The following is a 26,117-nucleotide window of genomic DNA, read 5'->3' on the forward strand; positions in this document are numbered from 1 at the left end:
ACCTGTACAAGACATCGATCAGTATTCTCAGCGAAGCTGTTTGAGACAAGGTGTGAGTAAGACCACCCATACTCCTGGACCATAAATCATTTACATGCTCTTGCTCAGGGATTCAAAACAGACAGACAGACAGACAAACAAACAAACTAGAGGTGAGTTCCATGCAACCCTGACAGTGGTCCTAAATAGGGTAGTTTGCATTCACGTTTGAAATTCTCTTACTCTTCAATAAATAATAGTTTTTTTTTTTCAGTGAAAACAAATTAGATAAGTTCTAACTATTTTTTTGTTTTTGTTTTTGTTTTTCGAAGACACGGTTTCTCTGTATTGTTTTGGACGCTGTCCTGGAACTTGCTCTGCAGATCAGGCCTGCCTCTGCCTCCCGAGTGCTGGGATTAAAGGTGTGTGCCACCAATGGCTGGCTTCTAGCTATTTTTTTTAAATGTGGATTTTTCACAGCTGTATCATAATATGTTAGATCACTGAAACCTGTTCATTTGTTAACATAAATGCACTTTGTGCCTTGTGTTTCCATGGCCACTCCAGGTCTCAGAAATCGCCATTTTACCCTTAGCTTCTGTAAGTTTCTATATTAGATTCTACACACAAGTAGAATCATAAGTAACAATACAGTAGTTTTCTTTCTATTTTGGCTTATTTCATTTAGCACACACACATATATACTTATATACACTAATGCACATATACATAGTAGACATTATATAAATTGTACCATGTATCTGATATATTTATGTATATATATGTGCCACACATGTATACATGTCATATGTGATTTTATGAATGATAATGGAGCATAATATACCAGAAATAAAAGTCTGGTTAGTATTATATTGATTGTATCATACACTTAAAATTTGTTAAGAAGGCAGATCGTGTGTGTATGTATGTGTGCACATGCATACACATACATGTACACATATGTCAGAGTGTGCCTTTGGAGATCAAAAGTCAAGTTTTGAGCCACATTCTCTATTTCCACCATGTAGATTCCAGGGGTTGATCTTAGGGAATCAGGCCTTGTCAATAAGTACTTTTACCTGTTGAATCACTTTACTGTCCCTGTTACTATATTTTCATTTGCTAACTATAATTCAATAATGCTATCAAAATGAAATTTTTGTATTAACAGTTTAAAGTCCCAGTATCACCTCAGGAGTTAAACTCCTACTTATATATTTTTATGAAACAAGACAACACATTTTGGGACAGTAACAACAAAAATATGCTAAGGATGTGCCCACTTGTATCACAATTATGACATAGATGTGTATATTTAAGAAAGCTCAGCACTCTTTTTTGGAACCTATTCTCCATGCAGGGGTGCCTCGCCCAGCCTTGATGCAGGGAGAGGAGTGCGGTCCTGCTGCAAGGTGATATTCCATGCTCTGTTGACTCCCATGGGAGGCCTGCCCCTTTCTGAACAGAGGAGGAGCGGATAGGGCAATAGACAGGAGGTGGGGGGAGTGAGCAGGAAGAGAGGAGGGAGGGGAAACTGTGGTTGGGATGTAAAATAAATGAAAAAATTTAATAAAAGGAAAAAAAAAAAGAAAGCCTAGCACTCAGGAGGTAGTAACAGGTGGATCTCAGTGAGTTCAAAGCCAGTGTGTCTACAGTGTGAGTCCAGGTCAGCCAGAAACCCTGTCACCAAAACAAACAAACAATTAAAAAAAGCAAGGCTTGTCTGATTGTATTCTGGGTAGCCATGGACTCAGGTTAGATTATGCGTAGATTGTGACAGTTTCTCATTTTCTTCTAAGCATGGCAAGATGACACTAGAAACACGCATTACAGAAACTGTTCATCCCGAAGCCTGAGCGTTTCAAAGACAACTAGCTTAGGTTCCACTGGTGACATGATGCTCTCTTTATTAGGTGTTGTCAGTGAAGCCTGGACTGTTCACTGTCTGTCCTTGACAGAAAAACTCTTTTTTTTTTTTTTGACACAGGGTCTTGCTATGTTGTAAAAGCTAGTCTTTGAAATTCTGGGCTCAGGAGATCTTCTGCCTCATCCTTTAAGTGGGTGGACTACAGGAGTCTTACTATGCCCAGCTTAGTTGACATGATTTACATGTTATTGAGAAGTAAGAGAGAGAGAGAGAGAGAGAGAGAGAGAGAGTGTGTGTGTGTGTGTGTGTGTGTGTGTGTGTGTGAGAGAGAGAGAGAGAGAGAGAGAGAGAGAGAGAGAGAGAGAGAGAGAGAGAGAGAGAGAGAGAGAATAGTAAGGCCTAAATTAAATTCAAATGTTGACACATGGGGGCATTTCAAATTCCTGGGAGAAAAATGGGTTAACGTGTTCACAGTGGTACAGTAATTTACTAACTGCTACAAAGATGACAGCTATAGTCCCAACTCCCACCATCCACATATTTCAAGCTAAAAAACATGTTAAAATTAGAACAGAGACCATTGTTAATATGTTGGGAAAGGGAGGATTTTCTTCCCTGTGACAGAAAAATTAAACACTTTTCTAGATAAAAGGAACATAAATAAAGTTACAAAATGATCCCATTATATGCACTAGACAAATGAATAAGATAAAAGAAGTTGCTACAAATCATTTTTATGAAGTGGCAATGGATGTGAATGGGCAATCCACAAAGGAAAAATAGTCATTGCTAAAGCTAGAAGTAATTGGGGAAATGCAAATTAAAACAATGAGATATCAACTTTTCATCCATCATACAGGCACAATGATAAAACCTTGGATAGTATTAATCATTGGCTAAGAACCATAAAAAGACTTCCTGAAACACAGCCAAGTGTAAATGTGGTTTCCAGTGGCTCCATATCATAATTTCTGTCCTCACTGGGGACAGTCAACGGCAGGCACACAAAGGGACATTCACAAAGGGTGCTTTGTGGCACTGGTGTCTGCAGTAACAGATCATAAACAATCTGTCTAACACTATGAATGGAGTAAATAAATCAAGGCAAATCCACACTACCCAATATTTTGCTACTGTCCACAGTCACTCAGGAGGTCTTCCAAGTACACCCTGTTAAGGGAAATATAATCAGCTCTTAGGAGGCTGGGGTTGTGGCTCAGTGGGGGAGTGCCTGCCTAGCAGGTGTGAGGCCCTGAACCTGAAAGAAGGATGGAAGGGAGAAATGGAGGGAGGGAGGGAGGGATATAGGAAGGAAGGGAGGGAGGAAGGAAAGAAAGAGGGAAGGAGAGGGAGAGAGTGCAGCAAAAGCCTAATTCTTAGAACAGAAACTTATCATTTTAGTAAAGCAATGAACGATTATTTCAATGATTCACTCTAGAATGTGGTATTTCTGTAGAAAACAGACTGGCTGGGGATGTCACTGAGTTTCCTACTTTCTTTCTAGCTGTACAATTTGATATTTGATAGTGAGCACTGAGATATATGTCAGTTACATGCTAGGGAAGTCAGGGAAAGCTTATAGGACTCAGATATACTTTAAGTGTGTCTTGTGGCTGTATTCCTTTAGAAGATATAGACATCCCTTTTAAATCTTAGGAAACTGTATGCTATAAAAGGGTAGCTAGAAAAATTAAATACTACACACCTCTAATTCTAAGGCATCCCTTTTAAGATTAACCACTAAAAACAGCTTTCTGGGGTGTGGGTAGGGGTGAGGGGCACAGGATCTCAAAGAATATGTGAGATGATTGCAAGATGTTTTTTGATCTAACAGACACTTAGATCAGTGGTTCTCAAGCTGCGGGTGGAACGATCCTTTCACAGGTTACCCAAGACCATCGGAAAACACAGATATTTACATTGAGATTCATAGCAGTAGCAAAATTACAGTTACGAATTAGCAACGAAAATAATTTTATGGTTGGGGGTCACCACAACAGGAGGAACTGTATTAAAGATCAGGAATTTGCAGAATATGGAAATGTGAGGTCACAAGCTTGATACCCACCTCCGTGAACACATACATGCTTACAAACCATTGAAGGCCAGAACCTCATGCTTCCGGCAGGAATGCTAATAGGGGAAGAGATGCCAAAGGGCCAATACACTGTCCGTGACAAGCGTCCGCACAGCAATGGGTTCCTTTCTAGTGCTCACCTTATTTGGGAATGGAAACTTGCTTGGTTCCACTTTGCCAGGAGCTTGAATAGCAGAGAGTGGAGGAAGCCAGGTCATCTCCTAAAGGTGGGTTTAAATAAAAACAACAGTATTTTCAAATAGAGACTCAACTGCAAAAGCATGCAGGGGGAATTTTTAAAACAGAGATTTGAAACTTATTTTTATGAAGTGTTTCCTAGAATGACCAGTTCTTTACTCCAAGCCTCTCCCTTAATACCTTAAAAAGAAAGGACTGTCCCATTTTCACACCATAGGAAGAGCGGTTCGAGTTGTTATGCAAAACACGCAGGATGTTTCTGAAGGTGTGCTTAAGACAGTTGAAATCTTAGTGCTCTTTCTTGGATGAATTGTCTAAGCTATCAGAGATAAAGAAGGAATTCCCAACCAGTTCTATAAATCATTGCAGTCTTCATAAGAAATGGGGGAAAATGAGAGAGACGAGCCACATCCATGGAGTAAATGAAGAGAGAAATGGTGTCACCTTTACAAGCCAGTACTAAGATCACAACTTGAGCTCTGTGTGCTGTAATCTGTCCATGCTCCTGGACACTGTTCCCAGAGCTATGGGAGAGGGAGGGGGTCGTATTGTTCACACTTGGTGTTTTCCTTCAATCTCATCCAGAAGACAGCTGCCATCATTAACTTATTAAGGGATTAAATTGACTTCTGATGACCAAGGGAATCAGTGTAGTTTGAAAACAGGTTCTGAACCCTGTTTTTAATTGGCCTTCACTTTCAAACCTAAGTATGTTTTAAAAAGAAAAGGAAGACATTTGCTCTGTTGGAGAGACTGACTGGTTCCAACCATTGGCAGGCAAGGTGTTGAGAAAGGATCCTTCAGGGTGGGAAATCAAGAGGGTCCGAGGGTTCTTTCCCCTAGTAACCCTCTTGTGCATAACCTCAGACGGGGCAGAATTCACACAAGAGCCAAGGGAGGGTGAGAATTCTAAACAACCCAGACAGGATTTAAGGGACCTCCACCATCTCCCCCAATGACACATGTGCCACAGACTGGAAGGTTTAGCAGTAAGCTTTCCACATGTCCCTTTCTCCTTCACCAAGTGACCCCATGTCCATGTCTTATCCCACCTCTCCTCTGAGGAAGTAGGACTGCTGGGTTTGTGCTCCAGGTGGCAACTGACTTCATCCCCAGGATGAAGGATTAGCTCATCATGTTCATGAGTGGGCCACTTGGGGGAAGTGATCAGATCTCACCTAGATATCTGCTCCTCAGGTAAGAAAGCTACTAAGATACAAATGGGTTTTCTTCACTTCCCTTAGCAGGTGCCTTCTACCACTTGGCTCTTCTGTAGTTCACTATCTCTGTTTTATTTTTCACAAGTTTCTCATTTTTCTTTTTCACTTAAATTACTGGCTAGGATAAAGTGGTGTCAAATCTTTCACAAAGGAAGATGGTCATCAATTACAAATACTTGACCTGTTTTTCCTTTTTCTCCATTATGGACTGTCTGATGTGTCCCTAAGGCCACCACAATTACTTAATAGCTTTCTTTGCAATCAGTGTTTTATTCACACAGTTTAGACTAGGCAATCTTTAGGGGTCAAAAGAGATAAAACAGTATGAACTATTCATGAAAAACATCAGACTTGTATGTACACACCAACATGTTTATGTTAACGTCCTTCCAATGACTGTATGCTCTGTTTATACACTGGCATGTTATATATGCGCATGTAAGTTTTCCGCTTGACTGTTATAAAACCCCAAAGATGACTTGTGTCCTTACAGCTATTTAGAAGTAAGTGACAAGAAAGGTTAATGAACTGTAAATGATTGAACTTTCTTGGGACATTTTCTACAAATAACTTCTCACAAGTGGCACTTTCAGAAATGAATTTATTACACAGTTTATTCAAGGCAGAGGTAGCAAACAAGCTTTAAGAAAGCACTAAGCTGGGACCCCTAAGTGTAGGATCCTTTGTATCCTGATCCCTGACTACCTGCTCATTCCCTGCATAACATGTACTGAAGAGTTCCTGTGGCCAGGCACAGGGCTCAATCTCCTGAGTCGCCAAGTTAGTGTGTCAGCCCCAAGAGTGTTTACAATCACCACTTCTTCCCTTATCAGTTAGGCTTGCGATCTTCCCTGTCTTCCTTCCCCCTCCACCTCCATCCCATTTACCCATCCACACACTCTTCAGTTCATCCTCCCCCCGGCCTCACAAACAACAGCCACAGAGGCAGATGTCCCTTCCACTTGGCTTGCTGTCCTCATCTGCATTGTAGTTCTTTTTTGCACCCTCAACTCTTTCCTTTATTAGAGGGCATCTCCACAATCCTCTCTACCCTGGTCCTTTAAAGAGACCAGCGGCTCCCTCCCGAGCTGCCTTCTTCCCCGTCTACCTTTCTAAGACCCCTCTGCTGGCTTTGAAGAACAATCTTGTAGCAGCCGCCAAGCATCTCACACCACCTTCTCGACATGATCTGTGACCATATCAGAGGTGCTCCATACCTTTGAATGTAACTCTGAAAAATCAAACTTTTTTTTAAAGAGTGAGATTCGTGGTTCTCTCCAGTCTGTCCCAAGGAGATTCAGAGTAGGACAATTTTTCCTACCTAAAACTCACTCCAGTCCATATTTTCTTTAAATACAATACCTAACACTAATCAGCTAACAGACAGCTTAGCTGACTTCTCTAAGATCCTCCCCAAGGGTGTGAACCACTCAGGTCCACTGTAACTGTTATATAAAATATTCATTCTGGTATCTCTGATCTGCGTGGCAGCTAGGGAAAAACGCACATGAGACATTGACTTCCTAAGTCCAGGACCTCTAACTAGCTAGGGAAGTCTTTGCCTTGGCTCTAGTCTTTTGCCCTTTCCAAGTTTTCTCAGCCACTGCTCTGGTGTTCTCTGATTCTCCTTGAGCCTTTTGGTTCTCACTTTCTATCAACCAACTCTTCCCTATTATGTCTTTGAAACAACCAGCAGCTACTGGGTGTCACTGTACTTTAAGACAAATCCTCATGACAATCAAGCCAATCGCCTTCCTCACTGGTGGCCCCAACCTGCCCCTCTACCTTGTCGTCCTCTCCTCTTCCTGAGATCTAGAGCCTGTCATCTTCCCTGTAACTTTGTCCTTCTTCCCTGGCTTTTCCCCTTAAGACTGGCGAACAGTCTTGACCTCTCCTCCAGCCTTTCTTTATTTCTATATTTCACACTAATAGCCACTTTTCTTGCTGTTTTTAAAAGGTATCATTTAATCATATTTTGCTGCAACTCACACACATGTACACATAAATGGAAAACTACAGAATATGGTGTATGCAGCTTAATAATGAAATGTATCTGATGAACTCACAACCCACCTTCCTATTTCCAAGACCTTATCATCAGAATCAGCTCTGATAAGGGTCCTTCCAATGGCCGAGTTCATTAGATTCTCTTGAATGTACATTTCTTCATGAAGCTATGCCCAAGTTATCTCAGTTCCTGTGACCTCATCACCTCCACTCTCTAGCTTCTTTCTTCTCATTCCTTCTTGTTGACCAGTCTCCCTAGTCCTTGAATGTTTTGTGTTCAGCCTACCTTCTATTCCCTGATTAATTCTGTTTATTATTGTGGCTTTAGAAATCATTGATGTATATGTTGCCCAAACATATAGCTGGGCAGTTAACTGCCCACTGTAGGTGTCTACTGATTTCCTTAGTTACAGAGCTCTACAGTCAATCCAAACTCACCATATTTATCACTGATTGCCTCTTCCTCATAAACTTTTCATCTGTATTTTTTTTTTATGTCCTGGGTGAATGCACCAACATCTCTTAACTATTCCAGGCAGAATCCTTGTAATCATTATGGAATCCTTCTCTCTTATCACTCCAACCCTCTCCCCAATAAGGCACCATGTTACACTAATTAAATACTTGAAGGAGAAAATGTTTCATATGGTTTATTTAGCATAATCTTCTAATAACCCCCAAAGGTAGGGCTGACTATTTCTCTAGCTTATAGGTGAGGAGATCAAGTCATTAAGAGGCTAACGGCCTGTTGAGGCTCACCCACTGTCTCTGCCTTTCAGTGTATTTAAGGTTCGACCCAAGGTTGGGGGACCTCTGAGCTCTGTGCACACTGCTGTCTCACCGAGACTCTTCCTATCTCTAGGGCAGTCTCTCATTTACTATGGTTCCCCCACTTTCAATGAAGCCTTCAGATGCCAAGCCAAGGCTTGATCCAAACTTAGGGAAATTTAGTGACCCCCCTTGAGCAGAGGCTGCATCATTTGTTTGATGGTCCCAGCCATTAATACCAAGCCTGTGTTCAGGGAATTTTTAAATGTATGCCAAACTGAAGTATATATTTTCTGGGTCTCTGCGTTTCCTTCCTTCATGTTTTATGAGCTACCATGAAAATATGCCATTATTTTATCCCGCTTAATAACTTCCTGTTTTAATCTCCTCTTCTGCTATCAGTCCTTCGTCTATATGGATGGCTAGTAACTGCTCATCCGGTGTGTCAAGGTAGCCAAGGAACTCCACTTCTCCAAACCCTTCACCAGCCACCATCACATACACAACAGAAGCACAATGAGAATGACAACCACACACCACGGTTGTATCTAACCGTCTCATGACAGTTCCATGCATCTAACGTCACTATGATTTCACGCTGGAGGTGAGGAAGGTAGATCTTGAAGATTATTTATTCAATTGGTTCATAAATATCACAGTTGAAGTGTGGCCCTGTGTCTCCTCCCTTCCACTCCAGGATTTTATTTTCACTTTAGTGCATTTGCCTTCAGAGCTCTCACCCTCATCCATGAGAGCTACATGAAGGGACCCGTGTCAGTCTCATTCCACTTACACAGAAAAGTGAGTCTCTCGTTGCTGATGAAGTGCTGTGTTGGATGAGTGCCCATCCCCACATGCCGCTGCACTTCTCTCCATCCACCAAGTTATCTGCCTTTGCTGATGCGCCCTTTATTCCAGTATCACATGAGAGTTCCTTCCTCAGACTCCTCCAAAACATTTTCCTTTTCTACCTTGCACTCTCAGGATCTGTTCTGTGCTACACTTTTAAATGTACACACCTAAATCTATGCCTAGGCTTTCCCCCTCTGATACTCTCCTTCCATGCTGAATAAAAATCAAACTCTGGAGACACCACTACCTTCTTTCAAGAGCATCCATTCCTATTCAACAGAATTAATAAATGGGAATTCTAAAAACCCCTCACAACACAAGGGTGCTTAGTGCACTAAAGTCAACCTCTTAAAAAAGGGCTCTAAGTTCCTCTGAGGCAAAGGAGCTACTTAGGTTTGTGAAGGTTAGAGCATTTTACATGGTAGGTGCTTCATAGAAACTCAGTGAGTTGAGCTGAATATTCACATGTCAATGCAAACTTATTTGCTAATATTGATTTAAGTATCAATAAACATTTCAATCAGATTTATTTATCTAACAACTCTTATCAAACTACACATAAATGAGTAGTATGGGTGAGAGTAGCATGAAAATGCAAGTACTTAGTAATTTCTGAAAATATGAATTATTATGGCTATTTAAGTAAGTTTCTAATGTAATGCATGCGTAAAATGTTATGTATGCATAATGTGCAATGATTTAATAGGTACACTGCAAATTTCTTACTAGGATTGTACAGGAAGATTGGGACACACAGACATTTCTATTTCTCTTGTCACTGACTAGCTCAGCAAGTCACAGCTCAATATACTATGATAATTTCAAGTCTTGGAGTTTAGTATCAACTGGATCTCAGCTTGTGATAGCTTAGAAGCAACGGGAATGGGAATATCATTCCATGAGTCAGGCACGATGACTAAATGAGAGAATGGACAAGATAACACAGCATAGTGCCCCATATCTAAGCATTCATCAAGGATGTCACTGATTACTCTCAACACTGTTTCTGAATTCATTCCTCTAAAATGAGAAATATAATTTATTTCTGAGCTCCAGTTGTTGGGGGCCTAAGACATAAGAACAGGTGTCAAAGTGTGTTTGTCTTAACAATATCAAAATAAGGTATCAATCATATGCAATCTAGAGTTTAGTTAGTAATTATTTATACAAATCACATGTTACTAGAACTAAAGTTATTCAAAAATTATGATTCCTGAGGATGATTTAGCACTTTATTTCTAGAAAAAGGTCCCTAGGTTTTCTGCAATGAACATATCTGTAACAAAATAATAGGAATTGATAAAGTAATAGGAAAAGCTTTTATGTGAGACTTATGTCTGGCATTGATCTAATGTGTGATCAAAGACCCCATACACACAATATATCACAAGACATTATCACTGCTATTGGTTACTATACATGATCCTATTGCCAATATACCATGTACTTACATCAGGGAATCAAGTTAGTGCTCAAATAGAAGCTTCACCATTACCGACTGGAATTTATGGTGCTAGAAGGTACTATACAGACTACCAGAGGAGAAAAGTCATCATCACTCTCATACAGTTACAAACTCTGCAACCTATAACAGCAACCTGCCAGGAAGATATATCCACTGGTGCAACAGTGGCACACACATTATGAGAATAACCAACTACCTTTAAGGCCTATTTCACGAGATGGAACCCATACTTGACACTGTTAGTGAGACCAAGAACCTGAGACTAGACAGGCTATGGGACTTAGGGCAATGGCCACTGTCTGCTAGATGAACATAGCAATATAATGACTCCTAATGGCACATTACTATAATCATAGATCAGTGCATTGCCGAACCCTAATCAGAGACAGCTCTTGCAGGAAATGGTAGTTAACATGGAGATGCATTTGGAAGCACTCAGCACTAAATGAAGTGTCTTCATCAAACCCCTCCCCTCAAAGCTCAGAGATCTATGCGGAAGAGCAGGCAGAAACAGTGTAAGAACCAGAGGCGGTGTACAATTCCATGGAAACAGTGTTTTCTTTCAGGTACTACAGGGCTAGTGCATATGTAAACTCAGAGACTGTAATAGCATAGGAGACAAAGCTACGATGCTTTGAGGAGTTGATCAACACAAAACAGACTCTGTGGATTTGTGTGTGTGTGCTCTTTTTTGTTTTTGTTTTTTGAGAGAGACAGAGAGACAGAGAGAACATGAAGTCGGGTGTATGGGTGGGAGGAGGCTCTGGGAAGAGTTTGGGGGAGAGAAAAAGAATATGATAAAATATGTTGTATGAAAATATATTTTGAATCAAGAAATAAAATAAATAATAAAGAATGAGCAAAGGTAAGATTTCTCATTTTTGTTCAATTTTTCTTTAGTTTGCCTCATATTATTATCTTTATAGAGAAGAACATAGTTTTTTGGCAAGGACAGGGATTCTCACCTCCTGCATCCAACGTCTTAACCCCATCCACACTCCTGGTATTGAATCAGCCTTTCTTCAATACTTTGCTTTATTTACAGAAAAGTTCCCCTTACCCATAGGTGACATATTCCAGGATTACTTGTCTTGTGCATACAAACCTGCCATCAAACCCTTTTATGACAGAGTTATTGTAACTGTAAACTCATATCAGCTGTAGGTGCCCACCTGGACCTGAACAATTCAAGACCTTCCAAAAGTCATTCATGATAGGGAAGGGGCTCCTGGTGTCCCATCTTTCCCTGCCAAAACTTATGACTATTGGGATGGGAAAGTCATTATGTTCAGATATATATCCCACTGGTGACCCCACCAGGCTCCCCTAGCTAGTTTCACACCCAAGGCCACTCAGACAACCCTGGTTAAAACAGACTGGTCACAAAACAAAAAGACATTAACATGGAAAAGGGAATGTAGGATAGAGGGGATAGCAGGGGTGGGAGGGATAGGTCTGTTGGCAAGTGGTGACCCATCTTTACAGGGCGTGCAACTAACTACAGCTTTGTTCTTGAAAACATATTCTACGTAGGACCATGAATTAACTCTGTCATTGGGACTACAAAAGTTAAATGCTGAAGCTGCTATTTATGTGTGGTCATGGTAGTTATAGTTCAGAGTAGAATTTCATTTTCAGTTTTCATGCCAAAATAATCATCCAGATTTCAGTTATTTTGCAGGTATCATTCATGTTATGATACTCCTGTCATGTGAGTGTCACCATCAACAGAACATGGTAATTTTCATTACCCCGCCAATTTCTCCTGTGCAGGCAGCTCACAAGAGCACTGCCCTCTGTGGGATGGGACAGCATTTCTTCAAGTCTTTGACTTGGAGGGACTAGTGCCAGTCTTGGAGTAAGAGAAGTAAATGCTCATTACCTGGTAGATCTGAAGAGTATGTCCTAACATCAACCCACATGTGGTGCCCAAGGAAAAGGCCAGCATTGGCCTTCACATATAGACTCCAGGGCCAGGCATGAAGGCTAGCTGGTTTTGCTCAAGGCAAGGAGGTCACAGCCAACAACAGAAATTCAGGGATATCTTCATCTACTGCTCTATGGCAGAAAGGCCTAGGGCTTGGCAAACAAGAATCACAGTGCAATGCCAGGGCGTTTAAACTCTCTGCAAGCTCTAATCTACCATGAAGTTGGTTGGAAAAAATGGGGCAGTTTGGTAGAATCAGTCTGAGAAAAAGCATTCAATTCAAATTTCAAAGACTCACAAAAATAATAAAATCACCATTTTTTAAAAAAAATGGAAACACTACTCATAGAAAGCTTTTGGACAAAAAGCAGTGCATGCTGGGAAAAATGGACCTTCTAAAACCATTTGTTTAAAAACATTCTACAGTGTAGGTTGCTACAATTCTAGCAACTACAATTGCAAATGATTTACATGTGGATACAAATAAACAAATGATAATAATTTAAAGACAGAATTAGCAAAACCATAGTGAATTTTTATTTCTTTAAACTTAAAATGAAGGAACAGAGGCAATGTGAACCAAGGGGGTCCTTGGGTATTAATGGGAAATCATTCTAAGACCCTGGAGAATCATCCTCATATAAAATGTCATAGTAGTTGCATCAAACCTGGGTGCATTTTTTCATACACTTTAAGTCATCTACAGGTGACTTATAGTACCCAATACAATGTAAACACTCTGTGAAAAGCTGTCAGACCATACCTGCTCACCAAAGACACAATCCTTTCTGTGAATATTTCTGATCAGTGGATGGCTGAATTCATGAATGGAGAACCCAGTGACGTGGAGGGCCCAAGGCACTTATGTTTCTTGGTGTCATGTGGGTTCTTTGGATGGGGAGATCTCAGAGTAGGACACTAATTCAACAAATTAGCAGCAGTGCCAGGGCTCTGACCTCCAAGAGGTGACTCATCAAGGGATCAAACTCAGTAAAGATCAGTGGAATGGGCTGCAGAAAGAGCAGGCCACACAGACGGGCAAACGTAAAAATGAGAAGGCCTGCAAACAGAAACGCCGAGGGCCCCTCAGAGTTGCACAGCATGCCTGCTTCTTAGCTTGTAAGAGTCCCACTTAGTAAAGAGCTAAGGACAAAAAGCACTCAGCCTGTATTCTATCGGAACTGTCCAAAGTGCTGCTTGAGAAAGCTACACAGATCCCACGTGGGGAAAATCCACTTTTCACCTCTTGGACTTGTGCTGTCCCTAGCAACTCAGGATTCTCCACAGAAAAGAAAGTGAAGGCATGACGTTCCAATTTTTGTTTTCATGTTAGAGACCTAATTTTGGACATTTGAGAGATCCCATGTTGTAGGTTCTGTTGCATCGTTGTGGGGCGGGAGCAGAAAAAGGCCCCCTTCACTCTCTAGTACCCCCATATTAAAGAAGTCCTTATTATATGTACTCAGAACCTTTTGTAACAATTAAAAAATACATTTCAAAATGCACCTGGCTTTCTATGTCATTTTACTAGTTGTTTTTTTTTTTAAAAAACACTAGAATTCCCATTCCTCAGTCTACTAGCTGTTTTTATAACTCTTGGTGGATTAAAACGTTACAGTAGAGGAATTTAAATTGGGTTCTCAGAATTTAAAGCAGCCAGCTTTTGCCATGCAGTGCACAGCTGCTGGGCTGAATGAGTCCTGTTAAAGCCAGGTGACAATAACTCCAACCCTGGGCTGCAACCCACACACCTGCTAGTCTTCAATTTGTGCTCCTGATGACATATGGTAATTGAACTAATTTTAAATTAAAAATTCTTTTTAAATCAAAAGAATATGCATTTGAGGTGCATGGGGGGTGGGGCGGTGGCGTTTCCCAAATTCTGAGCTTGAACTTGTTTCTTGTCTGTGCAATTTCTGAGAATCACATTAGACCTAGGTGGAAAAATTGAGGGGAAAGGTCACAGTATTAATTGTACCGCAATTATCTTAGTTTTGACTCGTATGGTACCTTTTGGTAGCAGCATAAACACCCAGAAATTAGCCTCCTGATAGTCACACAGATTATAATTAATCTTTGAACTTTGGTTTGCGACCATCAAATTGCTCTTTCATACACAGCTACAGGAAAAGATGGTATTCATTCCTCTGAACAGATAGGCAAATCATGGGGGCAAAAAAGGGGAAGAGGATTCTAAGTCCTTTTTTGGCCATGTTTCCACGTAATCTATTCCCAAACTAATTTCTAGAAGCATGCTGGAACCATGCATTTGACAAACCCCTGTGTCAATCAATCACAGAGAAATAAAATGGTGGAACAGAACCAGGGCTGATGTATGGGGAACCTTGTGTAATACTGGCCCTGTCACAAGCCAGCAAAATGGATAGTGTTTTGTCCCCCCAACTATTACTGTTGTCATCTACAAAATGATATTAATACAGCCAAAGGATTAATAGAAATAGTGGTAAGTATACAAAGCATCTAGAATTTCTGGCACACAGTAGGTACTCAGTCAATAAGATTTATTGCTCTAATACCAACTTTATAATTACTGTTGGCAGCTTTTGGCTTGGGCCTTGAGAAGGGAGAGGATAAATAAAGAAGGCATTTATGAGTTTGTTTTTTAATCTATTTTACTCAGTTAATTATTTAATATTTAACTGGTAAATTATTCATAGTCAAATAAAAGGCATAATAAAAGTATGCTTATTAAACAATAATTTGCTCCCCCACTCCCTTGCCACCGAAGTCTCACGTGCACAAATGAAAGGGAGAGTGTGCCTTTGTGCTTGGGGTGTTTCTTCAAAGAGATATTTAAGAGTAAGCGGGCGCTACCATATTCTAAGAGCTGGTGTCTGGTGTTAAGGATATAGAAGCATCATCTTTAGGCCTAAGGACAACCCCCAGCACTGCATGGAGTGGCTATGAGGAGGTACACTGCCCTAAGCACTCCTCGGCTAACTGCAGGGCATGTGGGGCAGGCTGTGAGCACAGTGGTAGAAGGCTACTGTATTGTAGTGGCAGGGTATGTGATACAGACAGAGCAAGGTGGGCAAGACTACACACACACACACACACACACACACACACACAACCCAGAGTCACCGGAACCAGGAGAAAAGCTCCAGGTATGGTGGACTTCTTAGTGTGAAGGTGAGGCTAGTCTTGCCCATGGATGGCACATGCGCATGCCCTTTCAAATGTTTCCCAGCTACTTCCCCTTTGACTATTCTGGCTCCTGTCTATAGGAGACTCCATTACGTGCAGATGATGCTTTTCAAGACTCCAGGAAATGCTTGAAATCTTACATAAACCTGTGTTTATTCCTATGTATACATGTACAAATTTAACAGTTCCTCTTCCCCCTCTTAGCTATGCTTGGGGACCTTGTTAAGTAATTACTAGAACACATACCCTGTGATAAGGTGATGGCGGATTATGATAACCAACAGGGCCGCCAAGTAATCAACAGGCAGGTGGTGTGCACAGGGTGAACACACTGGACAAAAGGAAGATTCATGCCCTGGGTGGCATGGAGCAGGGCAGCGAGAGATTTTATTACATGACCCAGCATGGGGCACATTTCAAATACTTTATCTTATAGTTACTAGATGATACATTTAGTACTTTTGGACCTTGGGGAAACTGCCAAAGATAGAATTGCAGATGGGGGCTTACTATGTTAACTTTATCCAAATACTAGGGGAGAAGTGACTATCACTATATAGCACAGGTGGCCCAGTCCAACAGGAATGCTTGTCAATCTCTCAGATGAATATTAAAGACAGGAAGACTTTATAGGCAACATCACCATAAATACACTAAACACCAGCAGCCATCCAACCTCTAGGAGGCAGTTCTTTAGATGTTACAAGATCCACGTTTCTTTTCCTACTTTTTAAAAATATATTTTAAAGCATGAGGTCAACATCCTTAAAATGGAAAAGAAAAAGACTCAAGTGATTCCTACCAAAAGATGTCTGAAACAAGATGTCAGGGTCAAAAACATAACAGAATAACGACTGTTCTGTATGGTCTTATTGTATGGTTTGTCTTTTTGAAGGCTCACTATTCTGTGATCTTTCCAACTTCATCCTTTCAAGTCCTGGGATTTACAGGTATGTCCTGCAATACACTGCTTTTATTAGAACACTGAATTTGCAAAGCTAGTGGAAAAGATCTATTGAAAACAAATAAAGGTAAAAGAGGAAGGTGCCCATCAATACAGATCAAAAAAAAAAAAAAAAGAAAAGAAAAGAATTTTAGGGAATTGGTAAGCAATAATGACCTCACAGAGACTGTCCTATAGAAGGTCAAAAGATGCACCAAACTGTAGGAGAGCAAATGGAGTGCAGATTAAACACAGATTCTCACTAATAACGACATCTCCTATCTTTAGATGAGGCCTGTAACCAGGAGAAACAGGTTGACTTAGCAGGGCCAACAAACTCGGTTTCTATGAGTGTACTTGAGTGTGCATCCAACTGAACCTATACTGAGCACTCACTGTGGGACAGGTACTTCCATCGGTCTTAGAACATAATCTACAATACAACAGAAATGCTCCCTGCTCTTAGGAAGTGTAAGGTACAAAAGAAGGACACAATATGCATACTCTGCTATGTATCATTTTTGTAATACAACCCAAGGTAGTGTGTGTAATATACAACAACACTATAACCATTAAAGCTTGTGTCTTAGAGTGTGGGTCAACATCTGTGAATCAATGAACTTAAAGCCATTTACATGCATTCACACACTCAAACAGATCACAGGCTTAATAGATATAGAAAATGTCTTTGGCAGCATTCAACATTCCTTCTTGATACTAGCTCCAAGGGAACTAGGAAAATGGAACATATCTGAACATAATAAAAGGTATTTGTGACAAACCCGCATGCAACTGAAATGTTTCCTCTCAAGTTAGCAGTCAAAGGTGTCACTCTCCACTCTTACTCTATACACTACTTGACTTCTTAGTCAAAGCAATAAAGCAAGAGAAAAAATAAAAAGAGAAAAAAGAAATAAATACACATTTTCTTACATATACAAACTCTAGACCTAACTAAGCACACAGCCACAAAACAGAGAGAGAAAGCAGGTTGGGGAATAGGTGACAAAGGAAAGAGCTGGCATGATCAACACGAACAAAGCACATACATCATAATATCAAACATAACTAAAATATGTTTAAAATGAGGAGCCAGGGAAGGCAACAAGAATAGCACCATGCATCAGTACAAAGGCCATCTGAGATGTTTTTCTCAGGAACATTTAGCATCTCAAGCAGGATGAGAACATGTAGCATCTCGAGCAGGGTGGGAGGTGCAGGGGTTCCAGGCCTGGATTGGAGTACCTGGGCCCTCTACCTTTGGTAGAGCCATGTGGGGGCTCCTGACCTAAGATTTTTGTATGTATTTGTCTCTCTATTCCTTATTTGATATTATTTTTAATTTCACATGGGATATGTGGTCTGCTTAGATCATATGGTCTCACTTTTGAATTAATTAGTATCTTCATAGTATTTTTATGCTTGGGTAGATCATGCTTTTTATATAAAAGTTAAACATGGAAAAAGTGCTATGTAGGAGTTTGGAAACCCTCTAGAATATTAATGTCTATAAAGTCTACAGTGAACAGCACTAAACACTGGGTACTGATCCAAATTCTAAGTGACTATATATTAACATGGAAGTCACCCACACACATATGGGCATATATACACATTCATGTATCAATTTTACGTGCCTGCGTGTGTGAAGATGAGCATTTAGGTGTGCTGGTGCAGGAGCCTGTGTATACATATGGGATCAGAAGGAGGTACTGCGTATCCTCTGCTATCATTCGCCACCTATTTCTTTGAAACAGGGTCTCTCTCTAAACATGGAGGTTATATTTTCTTAAACTAGAAACTACCAAGTTCCCATCTCAGTGATCTCTTGACCCTGCTCCCATAGGCTGTGTTTGGAACAGTGTGTCTAATGCCTGGTTTGCTATGTGGGTTCTAGGATCCAGACTTTCATCCTCCTGCTTGTACAGCAAGCTCTCCTAACTGTGGAGCTACCTCCCCACACCCTCATCCACATATTCTTCCTTTTTATTAATTAAATTTATTTTTTTACATCCTGGCTGAAGTGTCTCCTCCATCCTCTCCCCTCATCCCCCCTTTTTAATGAGGTCATGCTGTTGGGTGACATACTATTTATTCTTCATTGAACATCTTTATTTCACAGTACCACACAGAAATATATCTCCTTACGGGATGTAAAGACCATCTCACTGCCTAGAGGTGATGCTGCTTGTTTACTTAGAAGACACAGTTGCATTGTGACCATTTCTTCATAACTACAAATGATGCTTTGGCAAAACCTCCTGTGCCTGTATCTATTACTGTCCTGTATTCTTTAGTAGGATTAATTCCTTGAATAAATTGTAGTTCAAATGGCATAAATACTTTAACTTTTAATATATTATCAAATTTTACTTTATCTATTAATTTATATCTCCTTGATATTGTACATCTTCACAAAAGTCCCTGTTTCTAATCATCCTAATACCCTCTTTAAAAAAGACATTTTTAAAAACAATATTGCCAATCTTATAGGAAAAAGGTCATTTGCCTTTAATTATCAATATACCATATTTATTAGATATGCACTTCTTATTCATGAAGTATTTATTTATATTCCTTGCCTGTTTTGATGTATGAATATATGAATTTCATATTGTTGTTTAAAGAATACTCAGGGAATACAGGAAATTAATGACCTGTTTTACCAGTTGGTTCATTAAATTTTTTCCATATTATGCATACATAAAAGGAACTTCTATGTAAAAATGAGTAAGAAAACTGGAAGAAAAAAAACTTAAAGGGTATGTAGTAAAATTTTACTGCTGAAAGATAGGTTTAATGCTTTTCTGTGTTGCATAGTTATAAAAGTATGTGGAAGGCACACTTCATTGCCTAGTGGCAAACTTAATGTTGAATCAAGGAAACTGACTTCTAAGCATATTTGGTGTAATAAAAGTTTAAATAGGCCACCATAGCAAGGCCCCTCTTGAACCTTTAGAATTGTTAAAATGAAGGTGATTGTCTCCCAGGGATTCAGCATGCTGTCAGCTACCAAATGAGATACAGCAGAGGCCAAAGATGGCAGGACTCCTGGTTTGTTTGTTAGGTTTTTTTTTTTTTTTTTTTTTTTTTGGAGACAGGGTTTTTCTGTAGCTTTGGAGCCTGTCCTGGAACTTGCTCTGTAGACCAGGCTGGTCTGGAACTCACAGTGACCTGCCTGTCTTTGGATTCTTGTTCTTAAGCCATTCAAAGATAGAAAACAAGACAGACCAAACCTCTAAACATATATGTGCATAACCCCCAGTGTGTGGTTGACCTTTTGGAGTGCCAAAGTGTATTGCATCTCTATCATGGTGACAGTTTCATAATACTGTGCATTTACCAAATTGACTATTTTAATTCTTTTTGCAACTTTCTTGTTTATTTTTACATCATGAGTTCCTTCTGTATAGGCATTATATACAGAAAAGTATACAATGACCCAATTGGCAAATTGTGCTGTCATTAATTTCCTAAATTCTCAAACTATTCCTCAAAAACACAACATGAAAAAGGTTGCATTTTGACACAGGAATACCTCTATAAAGATATAAAAAGGGAATGATTACCTGGAGTGAAATTATGCACTGCAGGGAAGAGCAGAATGGTTAAGAAAAACCTGGGCAGACATCAGGTGAAGACGGTGAAGCTGGCTTGGGGGAGGTTAAGAATCCACATCGTGACCCTATGACCCTGTGCGTGGTGGTGTTGGAGGCGGCACTGTGGGGCCCAGGCAGATAGAACTGGAATAGGAAAGGGGTGCCCAAGTCCGGGACAGGCTGAGAGCCAGCTATTCAGATTTAGCAGTGAGAAGTAAGACACCTCAGGTCTGTTGTCCTGCCTAGGACATCTCTGAAAGGGAAAAAATGTTCCTGGTGAAACAAACTTTAGGGCGGCCAAGTTCCAAGGAAGCAAGTTAAGTTTTATCTGTTTCATATGATATTTATGTCTTAAAATTGCGGCTCTTCCAAATATACTTCAAAGGCCTCGGAGAAAGAATCACACCTCATAAACAAGTAGCAACAGCACTGGATTTGGGATGAGGATACCTTGATTCTGGTCTCAGAGCCTCAGGGAACCATGGAACCTATGGGTAAGTCTCCCAAGGGAAGTGAGGCGTTTCAACTTTTCAAAGATGCCTGCTTATAGAAGACTTGGGTTGGCTACTTTGGCCAGAGTCGCCTTGCAGCACATCTGAATATAGATTACTTCATCTTCCTTCAGTTTGTAAAGACTGACAAGAACAGGAATTACGGGACATCTAACAGTAATTATGGGACATAAGAGTCTGTATAAGTACCATAAATATGCTTCTGAGTGTAGAACAAATTCACTTTGGTAGTAATGTATTCACAGTATTCCGATTCGCTCTCAGATACTCTAGGCTCTCTTCTCCTCTGATCCCTCATGAAATATGACTGGGACAAAGAAAAAGACAGGAGTGCTGTGGAGATGTGGCCTGTTGGCAGAGGCATGAATGTACATTTGGAGCCAGGACACCCTGCTCAGTCCCTGGTCAGACTATGTTCTTGGATTGATATCTGGCCTCTCATCTGTGAATTTCATGAAAAGAGAACACAGGATTCAAAGTGTTTTCAAAATGGAGAAAATTGGGCAGGGGGCAGCTTTCCTGAGTGCTAGGAAGTACTTACCCTGGAAACACGCAAGGTCTGTCACCAAGGCCCTCCTGCTCTCTGTGTAAGGTCTGTCACCAAGGCCCTCCTGCCCTCTGGTTCTGTCTTGCTTACCTCATCTCTTCTTTGGCACCTGCTCTTCCTTATCTACTCTTCCTTATCTACTTAGGAGGCACAGTGGCAATTTTAAAAACGTATTCTCACAAGCCTGAAGTGACATGGCCCAGTCTGATACCATTTCACTTCGGAGTCGAACCTCCTGTCTTCATTTTTAAATTCTCCTCTGTGTGAAGAATCTAAGGTCTTAGTCTCCAAGTCATTCATGAACCAGCTGTCACCAAAGGTGCTGCTGCACACGGGCATGGTAGGGTAGACTAGAGTGAAGGGCAGATTAAAAGCTGACAGGCAGCTCTCCCAGCATGCCAGCCCTTATCTGAGGATCATTTTAATTTGAAGGAAGACCTGAAACAAAGGGTCCAAGCTGTCAGCTTTGTGGCCTGCTGCTCCTTGCTTGACCCTCTATCCAGTTCATGGGGAGAAGGCTCAGGGAATCCCACCTGCAGCCTTTAGTCAGATGTAGGCCCACCTGGTAAGTGACCTTCGAATCTAACCGTAAGAAAACAGCTTCCCTCTGCCTCCTTTTCCTAAGTAGAGCATGCGTGTTTGGGGTAACAGGGCTCTCAGCTCCCCTTTTCTCAGTGTCTAGAGCACTTACAGTTTGCAGTTTGCACTCATTCTATCGAGTGGGCATGCAGTAAAGCTCTCTGAGGGATGAGAACTCCGTTTTGTTCATGGCCTTGTGCCCAGAGTCTGGCTTAGCGAGGTGCTCTTAGGAAGTCATGGAGAGTCAACAGGTGAGAGCTCAATTTCAACAATGCTTGTCCTGATCACAATGCTTCTGGCATTCTTCTCTGTGAATACGGGGATGGGTGGAGGTGTGGGCGATCTCAACAGTCAGAATGGAACTGAATTTGGAGAGTTAGGAGTCCCAAAGTGGCCAGTGAAATGAGAGAGAGAGAGGGTGCAGGGTGCTCTTCCTCACTGCTCCTCCTCCTCTTCCTCTCAGGATGTGAACACAAATAAGGAGTTTTGAGATCTAAGAATATATTCGAGTATTTAGTTTCTCAATATGCCTATTTCCAAGGACTGCAAGTTATTTCTCAAAGGCACTAAAAAACCCAAACATATTTTCCCCTAAAATGAAGCTACCCACTATCACCTACTAGAGGGAGTTCAATCGGTATCTACTGGCCTCACTTTATTCACAGGGTGGCTGACGCTAGCCTGGTTCCACATAGCATCAAGTAAAAAATGAATTTGATGCTTTAAAAATATCAAGCTCCCACAGAAGGACAAGAAATAATGTATCAGCAAGAGATGGGAGAAGAAGAGGGAAGGGGACTGTTGGAAACTCAATTCTCAGAGGGGCTTCAAATCACACACAGAGAGATAAAGGAATGCATTCCATTTTGATGCAGTCTCTCATAATTGTTCCCTTTGGCTACTCACAGCCAGCAGAGTCAGGATTATTTTGGGAAATTTTTCAGAAATCTAAAACAAAGAGTTTTTGGATTTTTTTCTTTAAAGAATAGGGGTCAGTCTGTTTACCTAGCATAGACAGATGGTTGTGTTTATGTACTTAGAGGAGCAATACAGAGAGATTCCAGAGTTCCAGATGAGGCGCATTTGCCAAGAAAACGCTTCAGGTTGGCAGAAGGCAGAAACCATGTATTGGGTAAATATTTAGCAACATGCAAGAATTTTTAACACTAATATCTCATTTGTAGTGGAGTATGCTCTATAGCCTGATGAAATCTCTTTCCCTGTTCCATTTTACAAGCAATGATAAAAATCAAAACAGCATCACCTGTCGAGGGCGAATCCTGCACCTGGGACGCTGCATTTCAGACTGACTTCCTAATTATCGCAGAGGGAAATGGCCTGAGAGAGTAGGCCCTTCCCACTACCTCCACTCCGGGCCCTGGACTCACAGACAAAGAAAGGGCTGTTGGTATTACAACAACAAAAATCTGCTAAAGTAATCTTTTATTATTCCAGTCTGTACAACAAACAGTTCCAGCTGGAGCTCAGTGGTCGCCTCCAGCCAAAACTTGAGTGGGCTCAGTCAGCTCTGAGGCTTGTGAGAGCAGCCCTGCCTGAGGGGCGGATGAGCACACCACCGCCCGGCACCAGCTGGCTTTGTGCAGGACCACGCGCTCCATGTGTCACGGGGCACAGAAAACACAAACTACGGGCTCTTCTCTGAATGTGCTGGCGGCAGGCGGGCAGACAGGAACCTGTAAATGCATACGTGTGCAGATGTAAGTCCCTCAGCCAGGAGCCACAAATCCAAACGGCGCAGTGGGTGGCCACACGTGAAAAGGAGTGACATCGGCGCTTGCGGTGAACACATCAGTCAGGAGCACATGAAAGAGCAGGGTGTAAACACAGACTCTGTGCCAAGTTCCCGTAGGGGTCTCCCCTTCACCTGCCTGTGACCCAGGGACATCCTAGGAGAATGCCACTAGGAGCCACCAGCACTTTTTTTTTTTACCCAGAGCGAAGTTTCCTGCAAGGCATGGCATCAGTCCACCTACTTGAGACCCAAACCAGCTGGCAGCAGGCAGGGCAGCGCCTCGGCTGTCTGTTCCGGGGCCTGGGCCCCTACACCAGGGTCAGTGGACTGTGCTATGACGTGCTGGGGCTGAGAGGTAGAGTCCAGAGGAATGAGTGGTCTTCTGGCTTTTTCTCCAAGAAGGAAAGATAACTGCCTTGACACTCTTGACCCTGAATCCCCACACTGGTATATCACCGTCATCTGGCTGGTTTTGAACATTTCTCTCCTTAATACTTTTTATTTACAAGTATTAAAATTACTCTTCTCCCTTCACCATCCACTAGGCTTTCCCTTAGTTCTTTTGTTTTCTGACTCCATGAAAATGCTCTGAAGTGTTGGCCAGGTGACTTCCCTGCAGCCCCTAACTAGATGTAAACACATGGCTCAGCCACCTTGTACTAGATCTGGTGACCTTACAGAACAGACATGCCTGTAGGCTGGGGAACACAAACTCAGCTTGCACCACATTGCAAAAGTAAAAACCAAAACCCTTTGTACTTTGTTGTCACATATCTAGCTCCAACTGGTAACATGCAAGCCCACCTGGCTTGGTCTCAGTGGACAACGAGGGCAGGTTCCAGTTGATTTGTTCCAGGACAGAGTCCAAAGGCCAATCGGTCTCTCAAGTGGGACCACAAACACCACTGCTTGTAGCCCTTCCCTGCCCCCACCCCACATTTCCACTCTTTCCCTCATTTTTCATTCTCTATTAAAAATGTTGTTTGAGGGTCTGGAGAGATGGCTCAGTGGACTGCTTTTACAGAGGACCCAGGTTCTATTTCCAGCACCCACATGATGGTTTACAACTGTCTGTAAATCCAGTTCTAGCAGATCTGCTGTCCTCTTTGGCCCTGGCAGGCAATAGGCACATATACATACAGGCAAATACCCAAACACATAACATACAATTTAAAAACAATCATTTTTTTGTTGTTTGGGAATGTCATGCATACATACAATGTGTTCTGATCAATCTATTTCCCCATTCCACCTATAACTCCTCATTCTCCAATCACTTTTACCTCCCAATATCATTTGATTTTTTTTTTTTTAGCTGCACTGAGCCCACTTGGATCTGCCTGTATCTGCCATATCCTGAAGACAACTGATTCTCTCCCACCTCCAGCAACTGTCAGTTGTCAAGAGCTCCTCAGTTTGGGTGGGACTCCATGAGTCTCTCACCCTTCAATGCTGCTTTTGGCTGGCTCAGTTGTGCATTTCTTTTGGATGCGGTCACGGCCTCTGCGGGTTCTCGTGTGTAACAGTCCTGCTGTGTCCAGCAGATAGTTCCACTACAGACATTCACTACCTCTGGCTCTTACAGTCTTTCCACCCCTTGTTTGAAATGATCTGAGTCTGTGGGAATAGAGTGTGACATGGATGTCCCCTTTAGAGATAAGCACTACACAGTCTTTTATTGTCTACACACTGACTGGCTGTCAGGACCCTTTATATCTTATCTCTTACAAGTAAATGACAATTGTGGACATACTGCACAGTTCCAGACACTGAGTAAAGTTCCACAAGTGTTTTTGTTGTTGTTGTTTTTAAATGAAGGGATAGTAACTGATTTGAAGAAAGGAAAAAAAATTACTGATTGGATAGAAATGGAAGTTAACAATAGGGATAAATAACACATACAGAGATCTTGAGGAGTATTCTTGCATATATACACCAACATAACCCCACCCAACTTTTAACAGCAGGCTAGGAGAATGGCGCCCTGTCTCTCCCTGCTCCCATCCGCATTTTCTCATCCATGTGTGTATCAATACTTTTTGTCTAGGTATCCAGCTACCAGCTCACTGACCTACCATGAACTCACAATGGAATGGACAACAGTTCCTTATCAGGTCTGTGATTTTAAAACTGCTTTTTCTCCTTCAGTGAGTTTTCCTTTTCATGTTTTTTACACTGTCTTTTGCACAAATGTCTTGTGCTTTCAGCCAAACTTCCTGCTGCTTTTCCTTTCATTGCTTATATTTTTATATATCTCTCATTAAGTATGACATTGGCTGTGGGTTTTCTATAATTTATCTCTCTCTATATATATTTATATTTACATCTATAACAAATTGTAAAATCTGTACCATATATGTATAAATATCATATACATATACCATATATATGTATAAATACATACCAAATATTTGTATATATACATATACACACACCACACACATATATATAAAATAAGAACACCCTTTATAAATTAAAGAAGTTGAACTCTTCATACTTTATTAAGTGTTTTCATCATAAAACATGTTGGGTTTTCTCAAACTCTTTCTTAGTATCTATTGAGAATATTCGGATTTTTTTTTGTTATTTACGTTATAGTTGTAGTATATTATTATACCACTAACATATGAAATCAAATTTGAATTCATGACATTAT

General features: G+C 41.1%; 1 protein-coding gene across 3 annotated transcripts in view; it reads right to left on the reverse strand.

Moving 5' to 3' along the window:
• Aff3 (AF4/FMR2 family member 3) overlaps positions 1-26,117 on the reverse strand; it is a 471,135-nt gene that overhangs the window by 162,023 nt on the left and 282,995 nt on the right. For all 3 annotated transcript variants that reach the window (XM_040729442.1, XM_040729441.1, XM_040729440.1), the window contains one exon: positions 4,064-4,144. In XM_040729442.1, coding sequence (XP_040585376.1) covers positions 4,064-4,144 — 81 coding nt within the window. The remainder of the gene's footprint in view (positions 1-4,063; positions 4,145-26,117) is intronic.

This window comes from Mesocricetus auratus, unplaced genomic scaffold, assembly GCF_017639785.1.
Source record: "Mesocricetus auratus isolate SY011 unplaced genomic scaffold, BCM_Maur_2.0 Super-Scaffold_100021, whole genome shotgun sequence".
In the NCBI taxonomy this organism is placed as follows: domain Eukaryota; kingdom Metazoa; phylum Chordata; class Mammalia; order Rodentia; family Cricetidae; genus Mesocricetus; species Mesocricetus auratus.